This window comes from Erinaceus europaeus, unplaced genomic scaffold (genome assembly GCF_950295315.1).
Source record: "Erinaceus europaeus unplaced genomic scaffold, mEriEur2.1 scaffold_539, whole genome shotgun sequence".
NCBI classification, from domain to species: Eukaryota; Metazoa; Chordata; class Mammalia; order Eulipotyphla; family Erinaceidae; genus Erinaceus; species Erinaceus europaeus.
In genome coordinates this window covers 23,343-47,055 of record NW_026647226.1, presented here as the reverse complement: position 1 = coordinate 47,055, position 23,713 = coordinate 23,343, and the positions used below count along the sequence as shown (strand labels likewise).

General features: G+C 47.1%; 1 protein-coding gene across 1 annotated transcript in view; it reads right to left on the bottom strand.

Moving 5' to 3' along the window:
• KCNJ6 (potassium inwardly rectifying channel subfamily J member 6) overlaps positions 1-22,983 on the bottom strand; it is a 45,813-nt gene extending 22,830 nt beyond the window's left edge. The window contains exon 1 of the mRNA XM_007532248.3: positions 21,858-22,983. Within this exon, the coding sequence (XP_007532310.1) occupies positions 21,858-22,755 (898 nt within the window). The 5' untranslated portion in view covers positions 22,756-22,983. The remainder of the gene's footprint in view (positions 1-21,857) is intronic.
• Between the last annotated feature and the right edge of the window lie 730 nt (positions 22,984-23,713).

Sequence of the window (23,713 nt, the reverse complement as noted above, 5' to 3'; positions counted from 1 at the left end):
TTTTAAGGTCTTTATTTTTTTTATACTTTATTATTTTATTTGATAGGAAAGAGAGAAATTGAGCAGGAAGGGATATAGAGGGAGGGTGAGGGGGAGAGGAAGCGACAAACACCTACAGCACGACTTCATCACTTATGAAGCTTTCTCTCTGCAGGTGGGGATCAGGGGCTTGAACCTAGGTCCCTGTGCATCATAACATGTGCACTTAATCATGTGTACCCTGACCTGGCCCCTCCAGTGTCGCTGTTGACACATGGGTCCATTTCCCCTCCTACTTAGGTCATTTGAGTCTTGCTGCACAGAATTATTATTATTATTTTTTTGCCTTTTTTTTTTCTCCAGGGTTATTGCTGGGGCTCAGTGCCTGCACTATGAACCCACTGCTCCTGGAGGCTATTTTTTCTCTTTTGTTGCCCTTGTTGCTTATCGTTGTTATTATTATTATTGTTGTCATTTCTGTCATTATTGTTGGATAGGACAGAGAGAAATGGAGAGAGGAGGGGGAAGACAGAGAGGGGGAGAGAAAGATAGACACCTGCAGACCTGCTTCACCAGTTGTGAAGTGACACCCCTGCAGGTGGAGAGCTGGGGACTCGAACCAGGCTCCTTGCGCTTTGAGTCATGTGCACTTAACCCGCTGTGCTACTGTCTGACCCCCATGCACAGAATCATTTAAACTTGAGAAAACAGAAAGAAATATATTTACTTAGCAAATGATTAATTCAAAGCTTCTAATGAGGGCTCTAGTGACCAGAGAAAAATGATTATCCTAATCATCACCCAACCATCCTAAGGGGACCTGCTGGATGTTCCATGTTAAAATAGAAGCCCTCTTGGGGTTTAGCCAGGCTGGTCAACGCCTGAATCTTTGTATTCCAGTGCTTTCCTGCGGAGAGGTCAGAGTTACCATGGATACTTCATTCAATGCTAAGCTCTGTGCTTTCCTTTCCAGTGGGGATGGTTGGAGCTGGCTGCCTGGTAGCACTTTGGTTTAACTTGGCAGTCTACCGTTTTGCATGGGCTTGGCCCAGGATGCCCTCTGGTGTGGTCAGCTGACAATATTGAATTGGGTGGCACCTGGGAGGATGACCCCTTTCAAGGGACTCCATGCCAACGGTTATGCAAGCGAGAATTCCTTCTGCCTAGCTGTTGTGGTCAGGTGAGGTCAGCCTCCAGGGGAAGCTAAGGACAGTAGTCAAGAGAGGACATCACCAAGTCACCACTGTCAGAGCATTGATGTGCAGGATCCTTCAAGCGCCCTTTTGTGTCCTAGGCTCCTCTAGCCACATACAGGAACAGCTGGAGTGAGAAGGTAGGCAGCGGGAGCTGGGCAGTGGCTCATAGTACCATGAGGGGGGGACCAGAGGAAGGACCCAACCCAGGTTGGAGCCCCCTGCTCCCCATCTGCATGGGGAAGCTTCATATGAGGGTTGAAGCAGGTCTGCAGGTGTCTGGCTGTCTCTGTCTCACCTTCTCTCTCAATTTCTCTCTGTCCTATCCAATAAAATCCAAAAAATGGGGTCAGGCGGGAGCACAGTGGGTTAAGCACACATGGCATGAAGCACAAGGACTGGTGTAAGGATCCCAGTTTGAGCCCCCGGCTCCCCACCTGCAGGGGAGTCGCTTCGAAGGTGGTGAAGCAGGTCTGCAGGTGTCTCTCTTTCTCTCCCCCTCTCTGTCTTCCCCTCCTCTCTCCATTTCTCTCTGTCCTATCCAAAAACAATGACAGCAATGACTACAATAATAATAACAATAATAACAACAACAACAACGATAAACAACAAGGGCAGCAAAAGGGAAAAAATAGCCTCCAGGAGCTGTGTATTTGTAGTGCAGGCACTGAGCCCCAGCAATAACCCTGGAGGGAAAAAAAGGAAAAAATGGCCACTAGGAGCCTTGGATTTGTAGTGCTACAATGGAATACTACTCAGCTGTTAAAAATGGTGGGTTCACCTTCTTCATCTCATCTTGATGGAGCTTGAAGGAATCATGTGCAGTGAGGGACACACTAACGGAGAGGGGCAAGTTCTGCAAGATAGTTGCAAGCTCATCTCATGGCAAGAAGCTAGGAGCTATTAGTGGCACACAATAGCCAAGCTGTCAAAATTTCAGCAGGACATTTAGTACCAGTCAAGACAGGCTCCATCCTCTCCTGGCTGCAACCTGTGTTGCGTCCAACACAAGGTCATTTTGCAGATGAGTCCCAAGTCCCTCGTGGTTTGGGATAGGTCTACCCTTCAAAGTCAGCCAAGGGTCCAGGATGACAGAAACTTCATGTCCCTCGTGGTTTGGGATAGGTCTACTCTTCAAAGTCAGCCAAGGGTCCAGGATGACAGAAACGTCATTGTCACGGCTTCTTCTCCAAGAGTGGAATTCAGCGTCCCAGGCTGGCTTTTTGTGTTTCCACCAGGGTAGTGCTTGTGACTTAGGCTTGTGCTGCCAGGACTAGACTCAGTCCCACGGCAGCTCAACGGGAGCAGAGAAATTCGGTCCTGACATGTGCAGAAGGAGGACAGTGAGACCCGCTTGGTGACGAACACTAATGCTTCCTGCGGGGTTTAGACCCTCCCAACTCGTGAACTGTCGCAATCCCGTCTCTCGGTTTTTCAGAACCAGTTGGCATCCATGGTAAATTCTGTTAGTTTTGTTCTCATCTCACTCCTCTTGCGAGAGAATTCTATTTCCCTATTCCACGGGCATTGGGTGCTTCTAGACGCCTCGCTGTGACTCATCAAAGGTGAACAGAAGCCCAGGGTTCTGCTGTGTTTTTCTCCTTGTCTTCCCCACCCCCTTCCCACCCCTTGAGAAGAGTATATCCTAGGTAGGGTGCTGGAGTCACCCGGATGTGGAAACAGTCACAGTGGACATGCTATATGACTTTTTGTTTTAAGTCCTTAGAGTCGTTTGGTATTTCACCATGAGACAGCCAAAGAAGAAGACCAAATTGTCTATTTAGCAGAGGGGTGTGTGTCTGTGTTGAAGAAGCTTCCTGGTCCCAGACCTTGATAACTTGTTGCTAGAAATTCTGTTGATTTTACCTAAAGCCTCCTTGTTTACAGAACATGTCTGGCTGCTGGTTAATAGGTACCCTCCTTTCTTTTTTTTTAAATTTATTTCTTTATGGTGGAATTAATGTTTTACATTCAACAGTAAATACAATAGTTTGTACATGCATAACATTCCCCAGTTTCCCAATTTACAATACAACCCCCACTATGTCATTTATCATCCTTCATGGACCTGTATTCTCCCCACCTACCCACCCGAGAGTCTTTTACTTGGGTGCAATATGCCAATTCCAGTTCAGGTTCTACTTGTGTTTTCTTTTCTGATCTTGTTTTTCAACTTCTGCCTGAGAGTGAGATCATCCCATATTCGTCCTTCTGTTTCTGACTTATTTCACTCAACATGATTTTTTTCAAGGTCCATCCAAGATCGGCTGAAAATGGTGAAGTCACCATTTTTTACAGCTGAGTAGTATTCCATTGTGTATCTAGACCACAACTTGCTCAGCCACTCATCTGTTGTTGGACACCTGGGTTGCTTCCAGGTTTTGACTATTACAAATTGTGCTGCCAAGAACATATGTGTACACAGATCTTTTTGGATGGATGTGTTGAGTTCCTTAGGATATATCCCCAGGAGAGGAATTGCAGGGTAGGTCCATTTCTAGCCTTCTGAGAGTTCTCCAGACTGTTCTCCACAGAGGCTGGACCAATTGACATTCCCACCAGCAGTGCAGGAGGGTTCCTTTGACCCCACACCCTCTCCAGCATTTGCTGCTGTTACCTTTTCTGATGTGTGACATTCTCACAGGAGTGAAGTGGTATTTTGTTGTTGTCTTTATTTGCATTTCTCTGACAATCAGAGACTTGGAGCATTTTTTCATGTGTTTCTCAGACTTTTGGATCTCTTCTGTGGTGAATATTCTGTCCATGTCCTCCCCCCATTTTTGGATGGGGTTATTTGTTGTCTTGTTGTTGAGTCTGGCAAGCTCTTTATATATTTTGGTTATTAAACTCTTTATCTGATGTATGCCATGTAAAGATCTCCCATTCTGTGAGGGGTCTCTTGGTTTGGGTAGTGGTTTACTTAGCTGTGCAGAGGCTTTTTAATTTGATGTAGTCCCATAGGTTTATATTTGCCTTAGTCTTCTTTGTAATTGGATTCGTTTCATTGAAAATGTCTTTAAAATTTATGCAGAAAAGAGTTCTGCCAATATTTTCCTTTAAGTATTTGATAGTTTGTGGTCTAACATCCAAGTCCTTGATCCACTTGGAATTTACTTTTGTATTAGGTGAAATACAGTGATTCAGTTTCATTCTTCTGCATGTTTCAACCCATTGTTTCCAACACCATTTGTTGAAGAGACTCTGCTTTCCCCATGTAATAGTCTGGGCCCCTTTGTCAAAGATTAGATGTCCATAGGTGTGGGGGCTTACTTCTGGGCTCTCAATTCTATTCCACTGGTCAGTGTGTCTATTCATGTTCCAGTACCAAGCAGTTTTGATGACAATGGCCCTATAATACAGTTTGAGATCTGGGAGTGTGATGCCTCCAGTTCTGTTATTTTTTCTCAAGATTGTTTTGGCAATTCTAGGTCTTTTCTGGTTCCAGATAAACATTTGTAGCATTTTTTCTATTCTCCTCAAAAATGTGCTTGGGATCTTGATGGGGAAAGCATTAAATTTGTAGATGGCTCTGGGTAGTATATTCATTTTAATAATGTTAATTCTCCCAACCCATGAACATGGAATATCTTTCCACTTCTTTGTGTCTTTTTCAATTTCCTTGAGTAGTGACTCATAATTTTCAGTATACAAGTCTTTCACTTCTTTGGTTAGGTTTACTCCTAGATATTTTATTGTTTTTCTTGCTATAGTAAAAGGAATTGCTTTCTGGATTTCAATTTCTTCTAACTCAGTGTTTGCATAGAGGAATGCCACTGACTTTTGAATGTTAATTTTGTAGCCTGACACCTTACTGTATTGCCTGATGATTTCCAAAAGCTTCTTGCTGGATTCCTTAGGTTTTTCCATGTATACTATCATGTCATCTGCAAATAAGGAGAGTTTGACTTCTTCTCTTCCAATCTGTATCCCTTTAATTCCTTGCTCCTGCCTGATTGCTATGGCAAGAACTTCCAACACTATGTTGAATAGTAATGGTGATAGTGGACAGCCCTGTCTAGTACCTGATCTGAGGGGAAATGCTTCTAGTTTTTCACCACTGAGTATGATGTTGGCTGTAGGTTTGCTATATATAGACTCCACTATCTTCAGGAATTTTGCATCTATTCCCATTTTTTGTAGTGTTTTGATCGCAAAGGGATGTTGTATTTTGTCAAAGGCTTTCTCTGCATCTATTGATATGACCATGTGGTTTTTGGTCTTGCTTTTGTTAATGTGGTGGATCACATTGATTGATTTACGTATATTAAACCAACCTTGCATGCCTGGAATAAACCCCACTTGGTCATGATGAACAATCTTTTTGATATACTGCTGTATCCGGTTGGCTAGAATTTTGTTCAATATTTTCACATCTATGTTCATCAGAGATATTGGTCTGTAGTTTTCTTTTTTGGTTGTGTCCCTGTCTGTTTTTGGTATCAGGGTGATGTTGGCTTCATAGAAGTTGGCAGGGAGTATTCCAGTGTCTTCAATCTTCTGGAAGACTTTTAAAAGTAGAGGTATTAGTTCTTCTTTGAAGGTTTTGTAGAATTCATTTGTAAAACCATCTGGTCCAGGACTTTTATTTTTGGGTAGATTTTTGATAACTGTTTCAATTTCATTAGCTGTGATGGGCCTGTTCATGTTATCCACTTCCTCTTTACTTGGTTTTGGAAGTTGGTAGGTATCTAGGAAATCATTCATTTCTTCCAGGTTCTCTAGCTTGGTGGCATATAGTTGTTCATAGAAGCCTCGCATGATATGTTGAATTTCCGTGGTGTCTGTTGTGATATCTCCTCTTTCATTTACTATCTGATTTATTTGGGTCTTCTCCCTTTTTTGTTTTGTGAGTCTGGCTAAAGGTTTGTCGATTTTGTTTATTCTTTCGAAGAACCAACATTTACTTTCGTTGATCTTTTGTGTGGTTTTCCTATTCTCAATGTTATTTATTTCTGCCCTAACTTTAGTGATTTCTGTCCTTCTGGTTGCTTTAGGGTTCCTTTTTTGTTCTTCTAGGTCTTTAATATGTGCAATCAGGCTGTTTATTTGTGCTTTTTCTTGTTTCCTAATGTGTGCTTGTATAGCTATGAACTTCCCTCTTAGGACTGCTTTAGCTGTGTCCCAAATATTTTGATAGCTTGTGTCTTCATTTTCATTGAACTCTCGAAACATTTTGATTTCTTTGTTGATTTCCTCTTTGACCCAGAAGTTATTCAGAAGTGTACTGTTGAGCTTCCACATTTTGGCACTGTTACTAATCTTTTGTTGATTGTTAAGTGTTAGTTTAATTCCACTGTGGTCTGAGAGGATGCTTGGGATGATTTCAATGCTCTTGAATTGGCTGATGCTGTCTTTGTGGCCTAACATATGGTCTGTCCTTGAGAATGACCCATGTGGATTTGAGTAAAATGTGTATTCCAGTTTCTTGGGATGAATGACTCTGAAAATGTCCAATAGTTCTAGTTTATCTATCTCTTCATTTAGCTCCCTTATGTCTTTATTGATTTTTTGCCTGGATGATCTGTCAAGTTGAGAGAGTGGGGTGTTGAAGTCCCCTACTATGATTGTTTTACTGTTAATATATTGCTGTAGCTCTTTCAGTAGAAGTTTGATGTATTTAGATGGCTTCTCATTGGGTGCATAGATGTTTATAATAGTTAAGTCCTCTTGACTGACTGATCCTCTGAGCATTAAGTAGTGTCCATTCCTATCTTTTTAAATCTTATCTATTTTAAAGTCTATCATGTCAGATATGAGAATAGCTGCTCCTGCCCTTTTTTGTGGGCCATTGGCTTGTATGACAGTTTTCCATCCTTTCACTCTAAGTCTGTGTTTGTCTTGTTGAGTTAGGTGGGTTTCCTGTAGACAGCATATTGTTGGGTTGTGTTTTCTGATCCATCTTCCTACTCTGTGTCTTTTAATAGGTGAATTCAGGCCATTGACATTTATTGATATCAAAGATTGAAGATATTTTAACGCCATTCTTGTAGAGTTTTAGAGTGTTTTGCTATATGTCCTATTTGTGATGGTCTGATTGTTTATAGGAGACCTTTCAGAACTTCTTTCAGGGCAGGCTTGGTGATAGTTGATTCCTTCAACTGTTGCTTGTCTGAGAAGGTTTTGATGCCTCCATCTAGTCTGAATGACAATCTAGCAGGATATAGTATTCTTGGCTAAAAGCCTTTCTCATTGAGCACTCGATAGATATCTTGCCATTCTCTTCTGGCCTGTAGTGTTTGTATGGAGAAGTCTGCTGCTAATCTTATGGGTTTTCCTTTGTAGGTGACTCTTTGTTTTTCTCTTGCAGCCTTCAGGATCCTTTCTTTATCCTTATTCCTTTCCATTCTAAGTATGACATGTCTTGGTGTCTTTAGGTCTGGGTTAATTCTGTTTGGGACCCTCTGGGCTTCTTGAATCTTTATGTCTTTGATGTTGTCTAGACTAGAGAAATTTTCAGCTATTATGGCCTGGAGAATGCTTTCTTCCTCTCCTTCTCTTTCTTCCTCTGGTATGCCAATAATGCGTATATTGTTTCTTTTGAAGTCATCCCATAGGACTCTGTTGTTGTTTTCAGCATCTCTTAATCACTTTTTGAGATCTCTTACTTCTTTTTTAGTTGTCTCTAATTCATCCTCAATCTTGCTAATTCTGTCTTCAGCCTCATTGATTCTATTCTCTCTGCCCTCTACTGCTTTCTGGAGTTCATCTATTTTGTTGCCCTGCTCTGCTCTGATACTGTTTTAGCTTGTTCAGCTAGTTGCATGGTACCCTCCTTTCTAAGGAGACCACAAGGCCTGCCCAGTAAGTATGGCTCCAGCCTCTCCTTCGGTCACGACTCCCCCCTGCTAAGGCAGAGTATGAAGGAGGCTCCGAGTGAAGTGCAGCAGGCTGCAGCTCTAGAGGTATTGCGGCGATGCGTGTCTGTAACTCTGGCTTCTGGTCCTTCACTGAAGGGCTGTGTTTGGAGTGCCCTGAATACTTCTTCCTCCCTTCCTCCCTCCCTCCCTTCTTTCCTCCCTTCTTTTCTTTCTTAATGTTTTTTAAAATTTTTTTATTATCTTTATTTATTTATTGGATAGAGACAGCCAGAAATCAAGAAGGAAGGGGAAGAGAGAGAGGAAGAGAGACAGAGAGAGACACCTGCAGCCCTGCTTCAGTACTCGTGAAGCTTCCCCCCCGCAGGTGGGGACCAGGGGCTTGAACCCAGGCCTTGTGCATTGTAACATGTGCATTCAACCAGGTGCGTGGCGCCACCACTTGGCCCCTTTTATGTTTTTTAAAAAATATTTTTTATTTGTTTTTTATTTAGTGGTTAGAGACAGAGACAAATTGAGAGGGGAGGAAGAGATACAGAGGGAGAGAGACAGAGAGACACCTGCAGCAGATTACCTCCAGGGGCTTGAACCCAGGTCCTTGCACACTGTACTGTGTGTGCTTAACCAGCTGCGCCACCACCTGACCCCTGAGCTGAAGCTGTCTCGGGGCCTCAGAGAATCGCACCTGATGGACGACGTTCAGGCCAAGACCATTGTCACCAAGATCTGGACACATTCTTGTCTCTCACAGCTTGAAAGCCATTCGTGCTTTGACAGTTGCTCATGGATTTTATTTTATTTTATTTTTCTACCTAAAAGCATCTTTGCTCTTCCCGTTCCTTTTGATGTGATGTGATTTTTATCAACGAATACTCTGCCGGAGTTCTGCTCACGGGCGCACCTGGCATTTTCCCAACTGAAGTTACTTGCTCTCAGCCCTAGGACACGTTGGATCTTAGGGGCCTGGCATTTGGCTAAGGTTCTCCTACCCGAGTATAAGCCTTAGGGGTGTGTGTGTCTGTGTCTGTGTGTGTGTCTCTGTGTGTGTGTGTCTGTGTGTGTGTCTGTGTGTGTCTGTCTCTGTGTGTGTGTCTGTGTGCGTGTCTGTGTGTGTATGTCTGTGTGTGTGTTTGTGTGTGTGTGTGTGTGTGAGTGTGTGTCTGTGTGTGTGAGTGTGTGTGTCTGTGTGTCTGTCTCTGTGTGTGTGTGTCTGTGTGTGCGTCTGTGTGTGTGTCTGTGTGTGCGTCTGTGTGTGCGTCTGTGTGTGTGTGTCTCTGTGTGTGTATGTCTGTGTGTGTGTGTTTGTGTGTGTGTCTGTGCGTCTGTGTGTGTGTCTGCGTGTATGTGTGTCTGTGTGTGTGTCTGTGTGTGTGTGTGTGTGTGTGTGTGAATAATTGGCACGACGTCCCCCATGGTCCTATTTTGGTTGCTACCAAGTGCTGCATTGGCTCTGACATCAGGGCAGAACTGTGCAGCCTCCTCATCTCTAAAGTGTTGTCTAGCATATTGGCACTAACTTGGCTCCCTTTCAGCCGCCACCTCCCTCCCCCCCCCTTGAAATTTCTTAGAAATTTCCTTCTTTGAGGAAAAAGTGTCACAGGCAAGAATAAAAAGAGAAGAAAGGAGAAGAGGAACTCATGTCCTGAGATGAGGCTTTCAGGGGATGACAACGAACGATAGTGTGTTCCCCTCATCGGGCTTCTGACACAAGCAAACAGATGGTAAAGACAGAGTAAAAATGGTTATTTACCGTATGAGACACTGAAAGTCGGGGCCCATGGGAGTTACTAGGTCTTAAGATGTTACCAGGGGCGAGGAAGGGAGACACCTGGACTTCCAGAAGCATGGTTGTGGCGCAGGAGCTGTTTCTGATTGTGTTCCTAATAAACTAGAAAAACCAAACCAAACTAAACCAACAACAACAAAATCACCTAAAAACTCAACAAGATACAACCGGGATTTCACCAGAAACTCCTTAAACCACAGACACCAAGTTGCAGATGCTACTAGGATTCCATCCAGACTTCCCTGGGCAGACGACCTCACCAATGAGTCCTGGAGTCTCCCCTCCCCGGAACCCTGCCCCACTAGGGAGAGACAGAAACAGGCTGGGGGGATGGATCGACCTGTCAATGCCCATGTTCAGCGGGGAAGCAATGACAGAAGCCAGAACTCCCACCTTCTGCATCCCATAATGACCCTGGGAGTCCATACTCCCAGAGGGATAGAGAATAGGAAAGCTATCAGGGGAGGGGGTGGGATACGGAGTCCTGGTGGTAGGAATTGTGTGGAGTTGTACCCCTCCTATCCTATGGTTTTGTCAATGTTTCCTTTTTATAAATAAAAAATTAAAAAAAAAACAGGCTGGGGGTATGGATCAACTTGTCAATGTCCATTTCCAACAAATAAGCAATTAAGGAAGTCAGAAACCCCCCTTCTGCACCCCAAAAAGAATTTTGGTCAATACTCCCAGAGGAATAAAGAATAGGGAAGTTTTGAATGGAGGAGATGGGATATGGAACTCTGGTGGTGGGAACTGTGTGGAATTCTACCCCTGTTATCTTACAATCTTGTTAATTATTATTAAATCCCTAATATAAATAAATAAATAAAATAGTTAACTCATACCTGCGATCTTGGGAGAACTACTGTAGTTTCCAGTGGAGGGAATGTGGACATAGCTCTGGTGGTGGGAAGGGTGTGGAATTAGGCCTCTGCTAGTTTATAACTTTTTAAATCAATATTAAATCACTAACAACAAAGAGGAATTACCAGGACTGGAGAGACAGCTCAGCATTAAAATGGTCTTAACAGGCTGGGCAATGGTATACCTGTTTGAGTGCACATATTACCATGTGCAAATACCTGGGTTCAAACTCCTTCTCCCCACCTGCAAGGGAAGCTTCCTGAGTGGGGAAGCACGTCTGCAGGTGTCTCTCTTTCTTGCCCTCTTTATCTCCATTTCCTTTCTCAATTTATCTCTGTCCTACCAGACAAGATAGAAAGAAAAAAAAAAAGATGGGGTGGAAATTTTCTGGGACTGGTGGATTCATAGTGTGAGCTCTGAGCTGCAGTGATAACCCTGGTGGCAATAATAATAATAATAATAATAACCAGAATTGACATCGATGGGGTTTATAGTCAACAATATTTATACCCCTTCCCCATATTAGGGAGCTACTCTCTTCCCTGATCCAGCTTTCTGCCCCTTTTTCAGCCATGACATCATCTCCCCAGACAACAACTAGGATCCACCTGCATATCAGATTTCAGGTTCAGGGAAAAGAAAAAGAACTAGTCTAGCTACAGGCCCTTTGAAATAACTAAAATATGCCTACTAGCTCTCTACCAAATGAAGGACCTCCCCTAACTCTTCATCTGCACTATTCCAGCCTTTAGGTCCATGATTGGTCAACAATTTGTTTGGCTCTGTATGCTAACTCTCTTTTCAGCCACCAGGTTCCAGATGCCAGCATGATGCCAACCAGACTTCCCTGGACAGACGACCCCACCAATGTGTCCTGGAGCCCGGCTTCCCCAGAGCCCCGCCCCACTTGGGAAGGAGAGAGGCAGGCTGGGAGTATGGATCCACCTGTCAACGCCCATGTTTAGCGGGGAAGCAATTCCAGAAGCCAGACCTTCCATCTTCTGATCCCACAATGACCCTGGGTCCATGCTCCCAGAGGGATAAAGAATAGGAAAGCTGTCAGGGGAGGGGATGGGATACGGAGATCTGGTGGTGGGAATTGTGTGGAGTTGTAGCCCTCTTATCCTATGGTTTTGTTAATGTCTCCTTTTTTAAATGAATAAAATAAAAAAACCCCAGAATTGACTTAATATGCACCAGCATGCGCCAATGCTAAGCAATGTTCTGGCCTGTCTCTGTTCCTTACAGACACAAACCAATCAGTCCTAGGGCTGAGGGAGACAGCACAATGGTTATGCCAAAAGACTTTAATGCCTGAGGCATCAAGGGTCCCAGGTTCAATCTCTAGCACCACCATAAGCTAGAGCTGAGCAGTGCCCTGGTGAAAAAAAAAATCAATCCTAAAAAGAGGAAATTATCATGAATTATTTCGGGTATCAGCGTGGTGTTAAAGTTATGCTAAGAAGCTTCCTTACCTCTTAGAGACACCTACCAGACTACTCACAGGTAAAGCAAACTGTGGAGGTCAGTTAGTGTGTGGAGATACAGATAAAAGAAGTTTGGCCATGAACTCACAATTATAGAGAAATTGACTGGGCTGGGGAGACAGCATAAAGGTTCTGCAAACAGACTCTCTTGCCTGAGGCTCTGAGGTCCCAGGTTTAATCCTCAGCACCACCATCAGCCAGAGCTGAGTAGTGGGCCTGTTCAGTCTCTCTCTCTCTCTCTCTCTCTCTCATTAAAATAAAATAAAATTAAAGATACTGAGTGGGCAAGAAAGCATGGTGATTATGCAAACAGACTCCTGCCTGAGGCTCTGAGGTCCCAGGTTCAATCCCCAGCACCACCAGCAGCTGCCATCAGCCCGAGCTTAGCAGGGCTCTAGCTGATTTCCTCCACCTTCCTCCATCTCCCTCTTTCTCTTTGTATCTCTCTCATTAAGATAAAATAAAATAAAATAGGGGCCAGGTGGTGGCACACCTGGCTAAGCACATCCACTAACATGCACAAGGACCCAGGTTCAAGCCTCTAGTCCCCACCTGCAGGAGGAAAGCTTCAGAGCGGTGAAGCAGGGCTGCAGGTGTCTCTCTGTTTCTCTTCCTCTCTATCTCCCCCACTCCTCTCAATTTCTCTGTCTCTAATAAATAAAAACATATATTAAAAGCCTGACTGATATCAGAGACTATTTGGTTTGCTCTTTATCTGTTGTGCAGTTTCCATGATAAAGCTGGGTGAGAAGAAACGTGCTGGGGATTCATCTCAAGGAGGGACATTTATTCTCTGAGGTGTTGGAAATAGCTGCTTGTCACAACTGCGTCATCATGGGCGTAAATATGGAGTATCAGGACGGCTCTGGTGAGGCGGGGCTGGCAGTGCGCCCAGCCCCATGGACCTGTCAGCTAGCCTCCAGGCCGATTTGTCGTCTAGAAATAACAGCCTCTGCGAACGCTCCTCTTTTGAGGCTCTGCAGCTGCCCAGCGGGTTTGTTTACGTAGCCTCGTGCCTCTTGGGCCTCAAGATGGCCCATGTACCACGGATATACTGGGACCCCTTTAAAAAGACATTTGGGAGATGAGACATGGCCAGCCCCCAGATGTTGGGGCGGCTGGTGTCAGAATTTTCCAGGGTTTGATTCATCAGCAAAAATAGACTCACATGTCTGGAAGGTTCTTGAGAAGTCGTGGCACTCATCCCTCTGGGCGACACAAGCCCAAGCCTCCTGCCTACTGGGGGGCGGGGGTGTGGGGAAGAGGAGGCAGGCCTTTTGGGTGTGAGTCTGTCTTTTGTGGGAGCCCAGGAAGCCATCAGGTATAGGAATAGGGCCGGGGCCTGAGGGGAGCAGTGGGGCCTTTGGGAGACCGTGCTCCTGTTTTCGGAAACCCGGCTTGACTTTGCAAAGCTTGGCTCTAGACGGGGTGCAGTGGGACGGCTGTAGAGACCCCGTCCGTCCATTACCTGGGGCAGGTCAGAGCTCCGGGCAATGGAAGGCGTAGGAGCACTCGGGTCTCTAGCCGGCCCCATGTGGGAGCACGATGAGGCCGGGATTGTGCATGGAGGGAGCAAGGCTCTGCCTGGAGGCTGCGGTCAGGCTGCCTCCACAGGTCACACGCTAGCTAGGACACACATCCAGCCTCAAACATGCCAGTGGGTAGTCACTCAGAGCAGAAGGATCAGTAGGATTGTGACAGGGCTTGAGAGACAGAGAAGGAGAGAGAGAGAGAGAAAGAGAGAGAGAGAGAAAGGGAGATGGATAGAGGGAGAGGGAGAGTGGGGGAAAGGGAGAAGGAGAGAGGGATGGGGAGAGGGAGAAAGAGAGAGGGAGGGAGGAGAGGAGGAGAGGGAGAGGGGGAGAGGGAGAGAATGAGAGAGGAGAGAGGGAGAGGGAGGAAGAGAGGGAGAGTGAAGGGGGAGAGGGAGAGGGGGAGAATAAGAGAGAAGAGAGGGAGAGGGGAAGAGGGAGGGAGAGGGAGAGGGGAAGAGGGAGAGGGGAAGAGGGAGGGAGAGGGAGAGGGGAAGAGGGAGAAGGTGAGAGGGAGGGAGAAGGAGAGGGGGAGAGGGAGAGTGAGAGGGGAGAGGGGGAGAGGGAGAGAATGAGAGAGGAGAGAGGGAGAGGGAGGAAGAGAGGGAGAGAGAGGGGGAGAGGGAGAGCGGGAGAGGGAGAGGGGGAGGGAGAAGGAGAGAGGGAGGGAGAGGGGAAGAGGGAGAGGGGAAGAGGGAGAAGGAGAGAGGGAGGGAGAGGGGAAGAAGGAGAGGGGAAGAGGGAGAGGGGGAGAGGGAGAAGGAGAGAGGGAGGGAGAGGGGAAGAGGGAGAGGGGAAGAGGGAGAAGGAGAGAGGGAGGGAGAGGGGAAGAAGGAGAGGGGAAGAGGGAGAGGGGGAGAGGGAGAAGGAGAGAGGGAGGGAGAGGGGAAGAGGGAGAGGGGAAGAGGGAGAGGGGGAGAGGGAGAAGGAGAGAGGGAGGGAGAGGGGAAGAGGGAGAGGGGAAGAGGGAGAGGGGGAGAGGGAGAAGGAGAGAGGGAGAGAGAGGGGAAGAGGGAGAGGGGAAGAGGGAGAAGGAGAGAGGGAGGGAGAGGGAGAGGGGAAGAGGGAGAGGGGAAGAGGGAGAGGGGGGAGAGGGAGAGGGGAAGGGGAAGAGTGTTGGTATGTTTCATGTTGGTTTGTTCCCCTTCCCCCCAGCTCTGAGAGAATTGGTTTGGCCCTTGCTAGTTTCGCACCCCTCTTTCTCCCCGCCCCAGAGTCCCAGCACCCCTCTTTCTCCCCCCCCCCCCAGAGTCCCAGCAGCAGAGGCGGAGGGAGAATGATGGGGAAGCACATGGTGTGGTGATTTGCCTGTTCGTGACTAAAGATTAAACTGCAGCTTCTCAGCCCAGCCGTGTGTCCCCGAGTCTCTGTCTCTGTCTACCGCCACGAAGCTAGCCCGGCCTGCTGGCGCCTCTGAACTTTAACAACAGAAGAGGGAGAAGGCGGGAGGGAGGGAGAAGGAGAAGGGGAGAGGGAGAGGGAGAGGGAGAGGGAAAGTAAGAGGGAGGAGAGAGTGAGAGGGAGAGAGGGAGAGGGAGAGGGAGAGAGTGAGAGGGAGAGGAGAGAGGGAGAGGGAGGGAGAGAGGAGAGAGTGAGAGGGAGAGAGGGAGAGGGAGAGGGAGAGAGTGAGAGGGAGAGGAGAGAGGGAGAGGGAGGGAGAGAGGAGAGAGTGAGAGGGAGAGAGGGAGAGGGAGAGGGAGAGAGTGAGAGGGAGAGGAGAGAGGGAGAGGGAGGGAGAGAGGAGAGAGTGAGAGGGAGAGAGTGAGAGAGGGAGAGGGAGAGGGAGAGGAGAGAGTGAGAGGGAGAGGAGAGAGGGAGAGGGAGGGAGAGAGGAGAGAGTGAGAGGGAGAGAGGGAGAGGGAGAGGAGAGAGTGAGAGGGAGAGGAGAGAGGGAGAGGGAGGGAGAGAGGAGAGAGTGAGAGGGAGAGAGGGAGAGGGAGAGGGAGAGGAGAGAGTGAGAGGGAGGGAGAGGGAGAGCAGCTCACTGGCTCCAAGTGAGACTCCTTGAAAGAAGCAGCAAAGGAAGCAGAAGCTGCTGTGTGTCTGCTTTGCTCTGTTCCCAGATCCTGGTTTCCCGTCAAGGATACATAACAGGGCCCTGCAACTTGGGAGTCCACTTGGGCTTCACTGGTGTTATTATTATTATTATTTCTTTGCCTCCAGGGTTATCGCTGGGGCTCAGTGCAGGCACTACAAACCCACTGCTTCCTGTGGACATTTCCCCCTATTTTATTGGATCAGACAGAGAGACACTGAGAGACGAGGGGAAGATAAATATAGATAACTGCAGGTTTGCTTTACCACTTGTGAAGCCTCCCCTTGCCCCACAGGTGGGGAGCAGGGGCTCGAACCACGATCCTTGTGCTTAGTACTACATGCACTTATCTAAGTGCACCACCGCCAGGACCCCTGTTATTGTTATTATTATTTTATGTCTTTGCTAAGACTTGGATTCTTTTTTTTTTATTTCTATTTTTTCCCTACAGGGTTATTGCTGGGCTCAGTGCCTGCACCATGAATCCACCACTCCTGGAGGCCATTTTTCCCCCTTTTGTTGCCCTTGTTGTTGTAGCCTCACTGTGGTTATTATTATTGCCATTGTTGATGTTGTTCATTGTTGGATAGGACAGAGAGAAATGGAGAGAGGAGGGGAAGACAGAGAGGGGGAGAGAAAGACAGACACCTGCAGACCTGCTTCACCGCCTGTGAAGTGACTCCCCTGCAGGTGGGGAGCTGGGGGCTCGAACCGGGATCCTTACGCCGGTCCTTGTGCTTTGCGCCACCTGTGCTTAATCCACTGTGCTACTGCCCGACCCCCACTAAGACTTGGATTCTTTAGCTATCACCAGGGCTTCACGCCAGGAGAACATTGTGTATTTCTTTAATATCCTTTTCATTTGTTTGAGTAGCAGGTGACAAGACTGTGAGATGACAGGGTCTAGTCCCACACCACACCCACCACCACAGCTCTGTGTCCCCACACTCCCTTCTCCCCAAGAGAACCAAGTAAGATCTGGATTTGTTAAGGCTCCTCCCTCTCTCCTTCAAGGGCCTGTTCAATGTCCACAGGGAGTGACGATGCCTTTGCTTGTAGCCTTTCTTAAAGTTTAGCTTGTTCAGTCCTTATTTCTGGGAGAGAAATGCCAGAGCACTGTTTAACTCCTCCACATGTGGTGCCGGGGCGGATCCTGGGACCTCAGAGAAGGCAAGTTCTGTGCTCTCCCGCAGGGCTGCCTCCTGGTGAAGTTGCTCTTCATTCAGAAGTGGTGGCGCACCAGGTTGAGCGCACATGTTACAACGTGCCAGGACCTGGGTTCAAGTCCCTGTTTCCCACCTGCAGGGGGAAAGCTTCATGAGTGTGTTCTCCTCCCCTTCCCTCCCCTCTCCTCCCCTTCCCTTTCCTTCCCTTCCCTTCTTTTCTTTTCTTTCCTTTTCTCTTTTACCCCAGGAAAGGGGACACATTTTCTTCTGCCTGGCAGCTACAGGGCCTCTTCTCAGAAAGCAACAGAAAGGCCACTGAATGCTCAGAGGCCAGTAACACTGCCAGTCACCCCGTACAACTCTGATGTCCCTGCCTGCGGACCAGCTCACTCACTACAAGCTGTCATTGGAAAGACAAAGTCTACCCCAGGGGTGCCCCAAAGAGAACGAGCTCATTATGGACTCTGGATCCGTGTCTTTAGTGAGAAACATCTTTGGCAGAGGCCCTGCAGAAACTCAGCTTAACACCTGTAACCAGAGGGCACAACTCCAGAACTTTTTGTTTCTGGAGTTCAGAGACTCTGGGCTAACCAGGATGCCCCCCTCCCCCACGCCGTGCAGTGAGAGATCTGCTGATAGTATTAAAACTGCTGGTCGGCCCACTCTGCCCCCTCGAGGAAGACGGGTCCTGAAATGACAGCAGCCTAGAACATTACCAGCTGTGACCAGAGACTGTGAGCTCAGACTGACAGGGACTCAGAGGTCACACAGGCTCCCATGCTAGATATGAATAGATGTGGGCCCTGGGTCAGATTGATGTGGTAAGCAGTTAATTGCATTTATATATTTTCTTCAAGTTTGGGAGCTACTCTGTGCCCTAATTCAGCTTTCTAGTCCTATTCTCAACTCTGACACCAACTTCCCAGACACTACTTTCAGTCCATCTGCATGTTAGCTATTGGGCTCAGGCAAGAATGACTAAAGTCATCGGCCACATGGAACAGACCTAAAATAGACTTCCTAACTTCTTATGAATACCCCTAGTTTTATTTGCTCTACTCATACTTTTGAGTTCCTGTTTATTGCACAATTTGCTTTATATCTTACTGCCTTTCAGCTACCAAGTTGCAGATGCTGCCATGACGCCATCCTGACCTCCCCGGGCAGACAACCTCACCAATGTGTCCTGGAACCCCACCGCTCCTGAGACCTACCCACTAGGGAAAGGTAGAAACAGGCTGGGGGTGTGGATCCACTTGCCAACGCCCATGTCCAGTGGAGAAGCAATGACAGAAGCCAGACCTTCCACCTTCTGCTTCCCATAAAGAATTTTGGACCATGCTCCCAGAGGGATAAAGAATAGGGAAGCTTCCAATGGAGGGGAGTGGATACAAAACTCTGGCGGTGGAAATTGCACAGAATTGTATCCCTATTATTTTACAATTGTGTTAATCATTATTAAACCACTAATAAAAAATTAAAAACACAAACCGAAACACTGCATCAGAACTGGCCTAGTCTGGACCTCAGTGATGGCCACTAGAGGGAGCCAGAGCCCCCCGGGCTCAGACCAGGTGGGAGAAATTGCTCCTGTGTGTACACACACACACACACACACACACACAGCCCACTTATTTCAATCTCACAGGATCATTTTGTTACTCTTTAAAGACCTTTTTGGTGCTGAGGGCTTTGAGGAAAATGTATACTGCTGTTGGGGATGCAAACTGGTGCAGCACTTTGGAAAGGAGTTCAGAGAGTCCTTAGACAAATTAAGCATAAACATCTTAGGACACCGCCTTGCCACTGCTAGGCATCTATCTGAAGGACGCAAAAACATTCAGTTAGGAGGACCTCTGCACCCCTATGTCCATAGCTGTACTGTGGAGTCAACCCAAATGTCCCTCAATCAGCAGGTGACCTGAATTTATGGGGCTGGATGGCGGTGCATCTGTTATAATGCGTGAGGACCCAGGTTTGAGACCTCCTGGTCCTCACCTGCAGGGGGAAAGTTTTGCGTGTGGTGAATCAGGGGTACAGGTGTCTCTCAGTCTCTCTCCCTTTCTCTCTCCACCTTCCCCCTCAATTTCTGGCTGTCCCTATCCCATAAATAAATGAAGATGATCATGATAATAGTAATGACGGTATTTATAGAACGCATACGCAACAGAATTCCACACCATTAGAGGAGATAACATCGCACCTTCCTGGGCAAAAATGGATGGAACTGGAGTTGATGATGGTAGGTGGATTTCGGAGGTGAAAGGCAACTTCCAGATGATTTTATTCATATGTGGAATATAGATAATGAAAGCAAATAAACTTGTAAATATATAATATGAATGATAGCAATAATAAGAACAAAACATTTTGGGATTATATTCATGTTTGTTTATTTTACCAGACCCCTGCTCAGCTTGGGCTAATGGTGGTTCTGGGGATTGAACCTGGGAGCACAGAGCTTCAGGCTCAGGCTGTAGTGCTCTAGGCAAAGCCCTTCCTTTGCATTTTCATGGCCTGCTGCGTTTTGACAGTCAACCGCAAGAGTTTCCACCAGTATCAGAGACTGGTTGGGAGTTAGAACTGGTCTGTGGGGTCGAAGGAGAGAGAACCAGGGACTCCATGGCCCCCAGGGGGAGGAGTGTCTGAGGCTGTCTGATTTTTTTCAGGGCTCACGAAGAGTGTGGGGTTGGCCTGTGAACAGGGTCACACTTTGCTGAGTCCTGTGAGCCAGCCCTGAGCTTCACAGATGATTCCAGAGCCTAGTAGCGCAGAGTGTCTAACCAAAGGCTACACTTGGTAACTCTGCAGAAGAAGAGGATTTGCTGACTTTGAGTTCTAGTGTGTCCTTTCCCTGTGAAACCCCATCCTTAGCTTAAGTCAGAGTTTTTGGGTCTATTTTCTGGGCTGTCCCAGACGGCTCACAGCAGAATCTGATGTGTCATTGGGCATGCTACAATGGAAACTCCAGGCATGATCAAAAAAACCTCAGTAAAAATAGGACATTTTTCTTGATTGTGAACAGGTCATCTTTCCTGAAAGATTCCAGTGGTTAGTTTTTTTTTTGTATTTTTAAATATTTATTTATTTATTTATTTATTTATTCTCTTTTGTTGCCCTTGTTGTTTTGTTGTTGTAGTTATTATTGTTGTCATTGTTGGTTAGGACAAGAGAAATGGAGAGAGGAGGGGAAGACAGAGAGGGGGAGAGAAAGACAGACACCTGCAGACCTGATTCACTGCCTGTGAAGCGACTCCCCTGCAGGTGGGGAGCCAGGGGCTCAAACCGGGATCCTGATGCCTATCCTTGTGCTTTGCACCACCTGCGCTTAACTTGTTGCACTACCGCCCAACCCCCCAGTGGTTAGTTATTAACAGTCAGTAGGGCAGCCCAGGAGGTGGTGCAGTAGATAAAGCACTGGTCTTTCAAGCATAAGGTCCTGAGCTCAATCCTCAGCATCACAAATGCCAGAGTGATGCTTTCCTTCTTCTCCCCCCCCCAATCATTAATAAGTAAATTAATATTGAGAAGCAGTCAATAGGATTCTGATACATGGATCTTCACCGTGTGTGTGAAGTTATGCACTGCAGGGAAGGATTACATTTTGAGGCTATTAGGTAGGTGAAGTATGGAGAAAAGCATAGCTGTTCTTATAAACGGCTCCCCAAGAAGGAATACGATTACATTTTTATTAAAGCAATTTGTCAGTCTTTGTTTGAAAGACTTACCTTCTTCCTCCTGGCTTGGCAAGAAATAACCTCAAGTATTTAAATTAAGCAAAGGTTTAAAACCATTTAACATGTTCTATAGAGACAGCCCCCTTTTAATTTAAGCAAATATTTGGAAATTCAAAAATATTAAGCGGTGTTTTCAAAAATTGCTTTTTACATCAGTCTCCTGAAGGTCATCAGTAAAAGCTGAATGGAGGTGGGGGTCGGTGGTGCACCTGACAGAGCTTATGTGTCACAATGCTCAGAGCACCAGGGTCAAGTCCCTAGTCTCTACCTGTGATGGGGGGTTTGGGGAGCTTTACAAATGGTGAAACAGTGCTGCAGATCTCTTTTTCTCTTTCTCCCCCTTCTCCTCTTGATTCCTCTCTTTCATGTCTGAAGACATTAAAAAAATCTTTTTATTTATTTATTATTGTATAGAGATAGAAATTGAGAGAGGATGGGGGGACAAGGATAGGGAGACAGACAGAGAGACACCTGTAGTCCTGCTTCGACACTCATGAAGCTTTCTCCCTGCAGGTGGGGACTAGGAGACTGAACCTGTGTCCTTGTGCATTATAATGTGTGTGATTAATTCAGTGCACCACCGTCTGGCCCCTCTCAATTCCTTTCTGTTTCTTTTCTTCTTTTTTTTGCATTACACTATCTTTCCCCTTTTTGCTACCCTTGTTGTTTATCGTTGTTGTTATCATTGTTGTTAGATAGGACAGAGAGAAATCAAGAGAGGAGGGGAAGACAGCGGAGAAAGGCAGACACCTGTAGACCTGCTTCACCACTTCTGAGGCACCCCCCCTCCCCCCCGCAGGTGAGGAGCTGGGGGCTCGAACCAGGATCCTTGAGCAGGTCCTTGCGCTTCGTGCCATGTGCACTTAACCCGTTGTGCTACCACCCGCCCCCTTTCTGTTTCTAGCCAACAAATAAATAAAATATTAATACAAGAAGTTAGTGAACAACAACAAAGCTAAGCCTTCCTCTCTCCTTCCCCCTTCCCCGGATTCCTCTCCGCCTCTATACAATAAATAAATAAAATATCAACACAAGAAACTAGAGAAGAAAAAAAAAAAAGCAGCCAAGTGGCTAGCTTCTTGACACATCTCCTTCAAGCCACAGGACAACCACACCATAGGCCGTAGGATTTCCTGAAGCGACCACATGAGCCCGGAGTCCAGGCTCGCCCACCTCCCGTCCTCACTCAGCCCAGTCCAGCCAGGCCCAGCTGCAAAGGAGCCCCCCACCCACTACCGGGCCGCCCCAGGGCGCTGTGCTCCTTACCCGTGGCTTCCACCATTCCTTCCAGGATGACCACGATCTCCAGTTCCTCTTTGGGTAGCTGGGCTTTGGAAATCTCCCAGAAAGGACTCTGCTGGTTAATCTCGTGGCTGATGATGAGAGGAGACACCAGGAAGAGGCGGTCATCCCCGGTGTAGTAGCCCACGTTGATGTCGGTCTGGTTGAGAGGGATGAACTCCCCCTCTGAGGTCTGTTTGGATTTGATCAGCTTGGCTCGGATGGAGGCCTCCACGATGTGGGAGTTCCTCAGGTCGCCCACGCGGAACATGAGGCACAGCTTCCCGTCCCGCATGGAGATCACCGCGTGCGTGGAGAACACCAGCGTCTCCGCCCTCTTCTTGGGCTGCGAGATCTTCACAAACATGCACCCCACCATGAAGGCGTTGACAATGGACCCCAACACGGACTGGATTAAGAGGAGGATGATCCCCTCCGGGCACTTGTCCGTGATGACCCGATAACCGTACCCGATGGTGGTCTCCGTCTCTATGGAGAATAAAAAGGCAGAGACAAACCCATTGAGGTTGGTGACACAGGGAGTCCATGAGGGGTCCTCTAGGTGGTCCATGTCCCCCCGGATGTACGCAATGAGCCACCAGATCATCCCGAAAAAGAGCCACGTGACCGTGTAAACCATGACGAAGATGAGCAGGTTGAACCTCCACTTGAGGTCCACCAAGGTGGTGAAGATGTCGGTCAGGTAGCGGTAGGTCTCCCGCACGTTGCCGTGATGCACGTTGCACTTGCCGTCCTTCCTGACGTACCTCTGGATTTTCCTTTTGGTCCGGTCCCGGCTGATGTGTCTGGGCAGGTCGTCCCTGGCTTGTTTAGGCAACTTGGGCTGGTGAATGGCCACGGGGCTCTCCACGTCCTGGTCCATGGAGTCACCCTCCAGGACATTAGCTGGCGGTTTGGGGAAGAGAAAAGAGAACACCACGTGAAACTCGGGGCTCCTGCCGACCTCCTGGCCGCCTCTGGTGTGCGGTCATGAAGCCAAACCCCTTTCCAAGAGGCTGTCTCCTTTTTTACTTGAAAACAATACATCTATTTATTATCATCACTTATTTTAAATGATATTTATTTCTTCGCGGATACAGACAGAGAGAAATTGAGAGGGGAGGAAGACATGGAGAGGGAAAGAGACGGAGAGACACCTGCAGCCCTGCTTCACCACTCGCAAAGTCCCCCCCCCACCTCCCCACAGGTGGGGACCAGGGGCTTGAACCTGGGTCTTCGCGCACTGTAGTGTGAGCATGTAACCAGGTGCGCCACTGCCTGCCCTCGTGAAACAATACATTTATTATCTCCCAGTTCCTATGGGCTAGAAGTACTGATGTGTTTCTCTGCTTAGGATTTCCTGACACTGCAAGCTAGGTGTTTGGCCAGGTTGCATCTGTATATAGCGAGGTTCCCCTAGACCTGATGAGTCTGTCTTGGGGAAAGGGGGTTCACCTCCATGTGTCAGGCTACAATGTGTCTTTTCTCTATTTGATAGTCTTTTCCCTTATTTATTTAGCTTTAGCTTTTGTTAGTTACAAAAGCACTGCTTAGCTCGCCTTAGGGTGGTTTTGGGGACCGAAGCTGGAACTTTTAGTGTCTCAGGCATGAAAGTCTTTTTGCATAACCCTTTGTGACTATCTCCCCAGCCATTAACCAGAGATTCTGAAAATAAAATTTCGTCTTTCTTTAGTTTTTTTTTTTTGTTTTTTATTCTTTCTAATTTTTATTATATAGGACAGACAGAAATTGAGAGAGGAGGGGAGAGTAAGATACAGACCTGCTTCACTGACCTTGAAGTGTCCCCTGTAGGTGGTCAGTGGGGGAGTTGAACCTAGGTG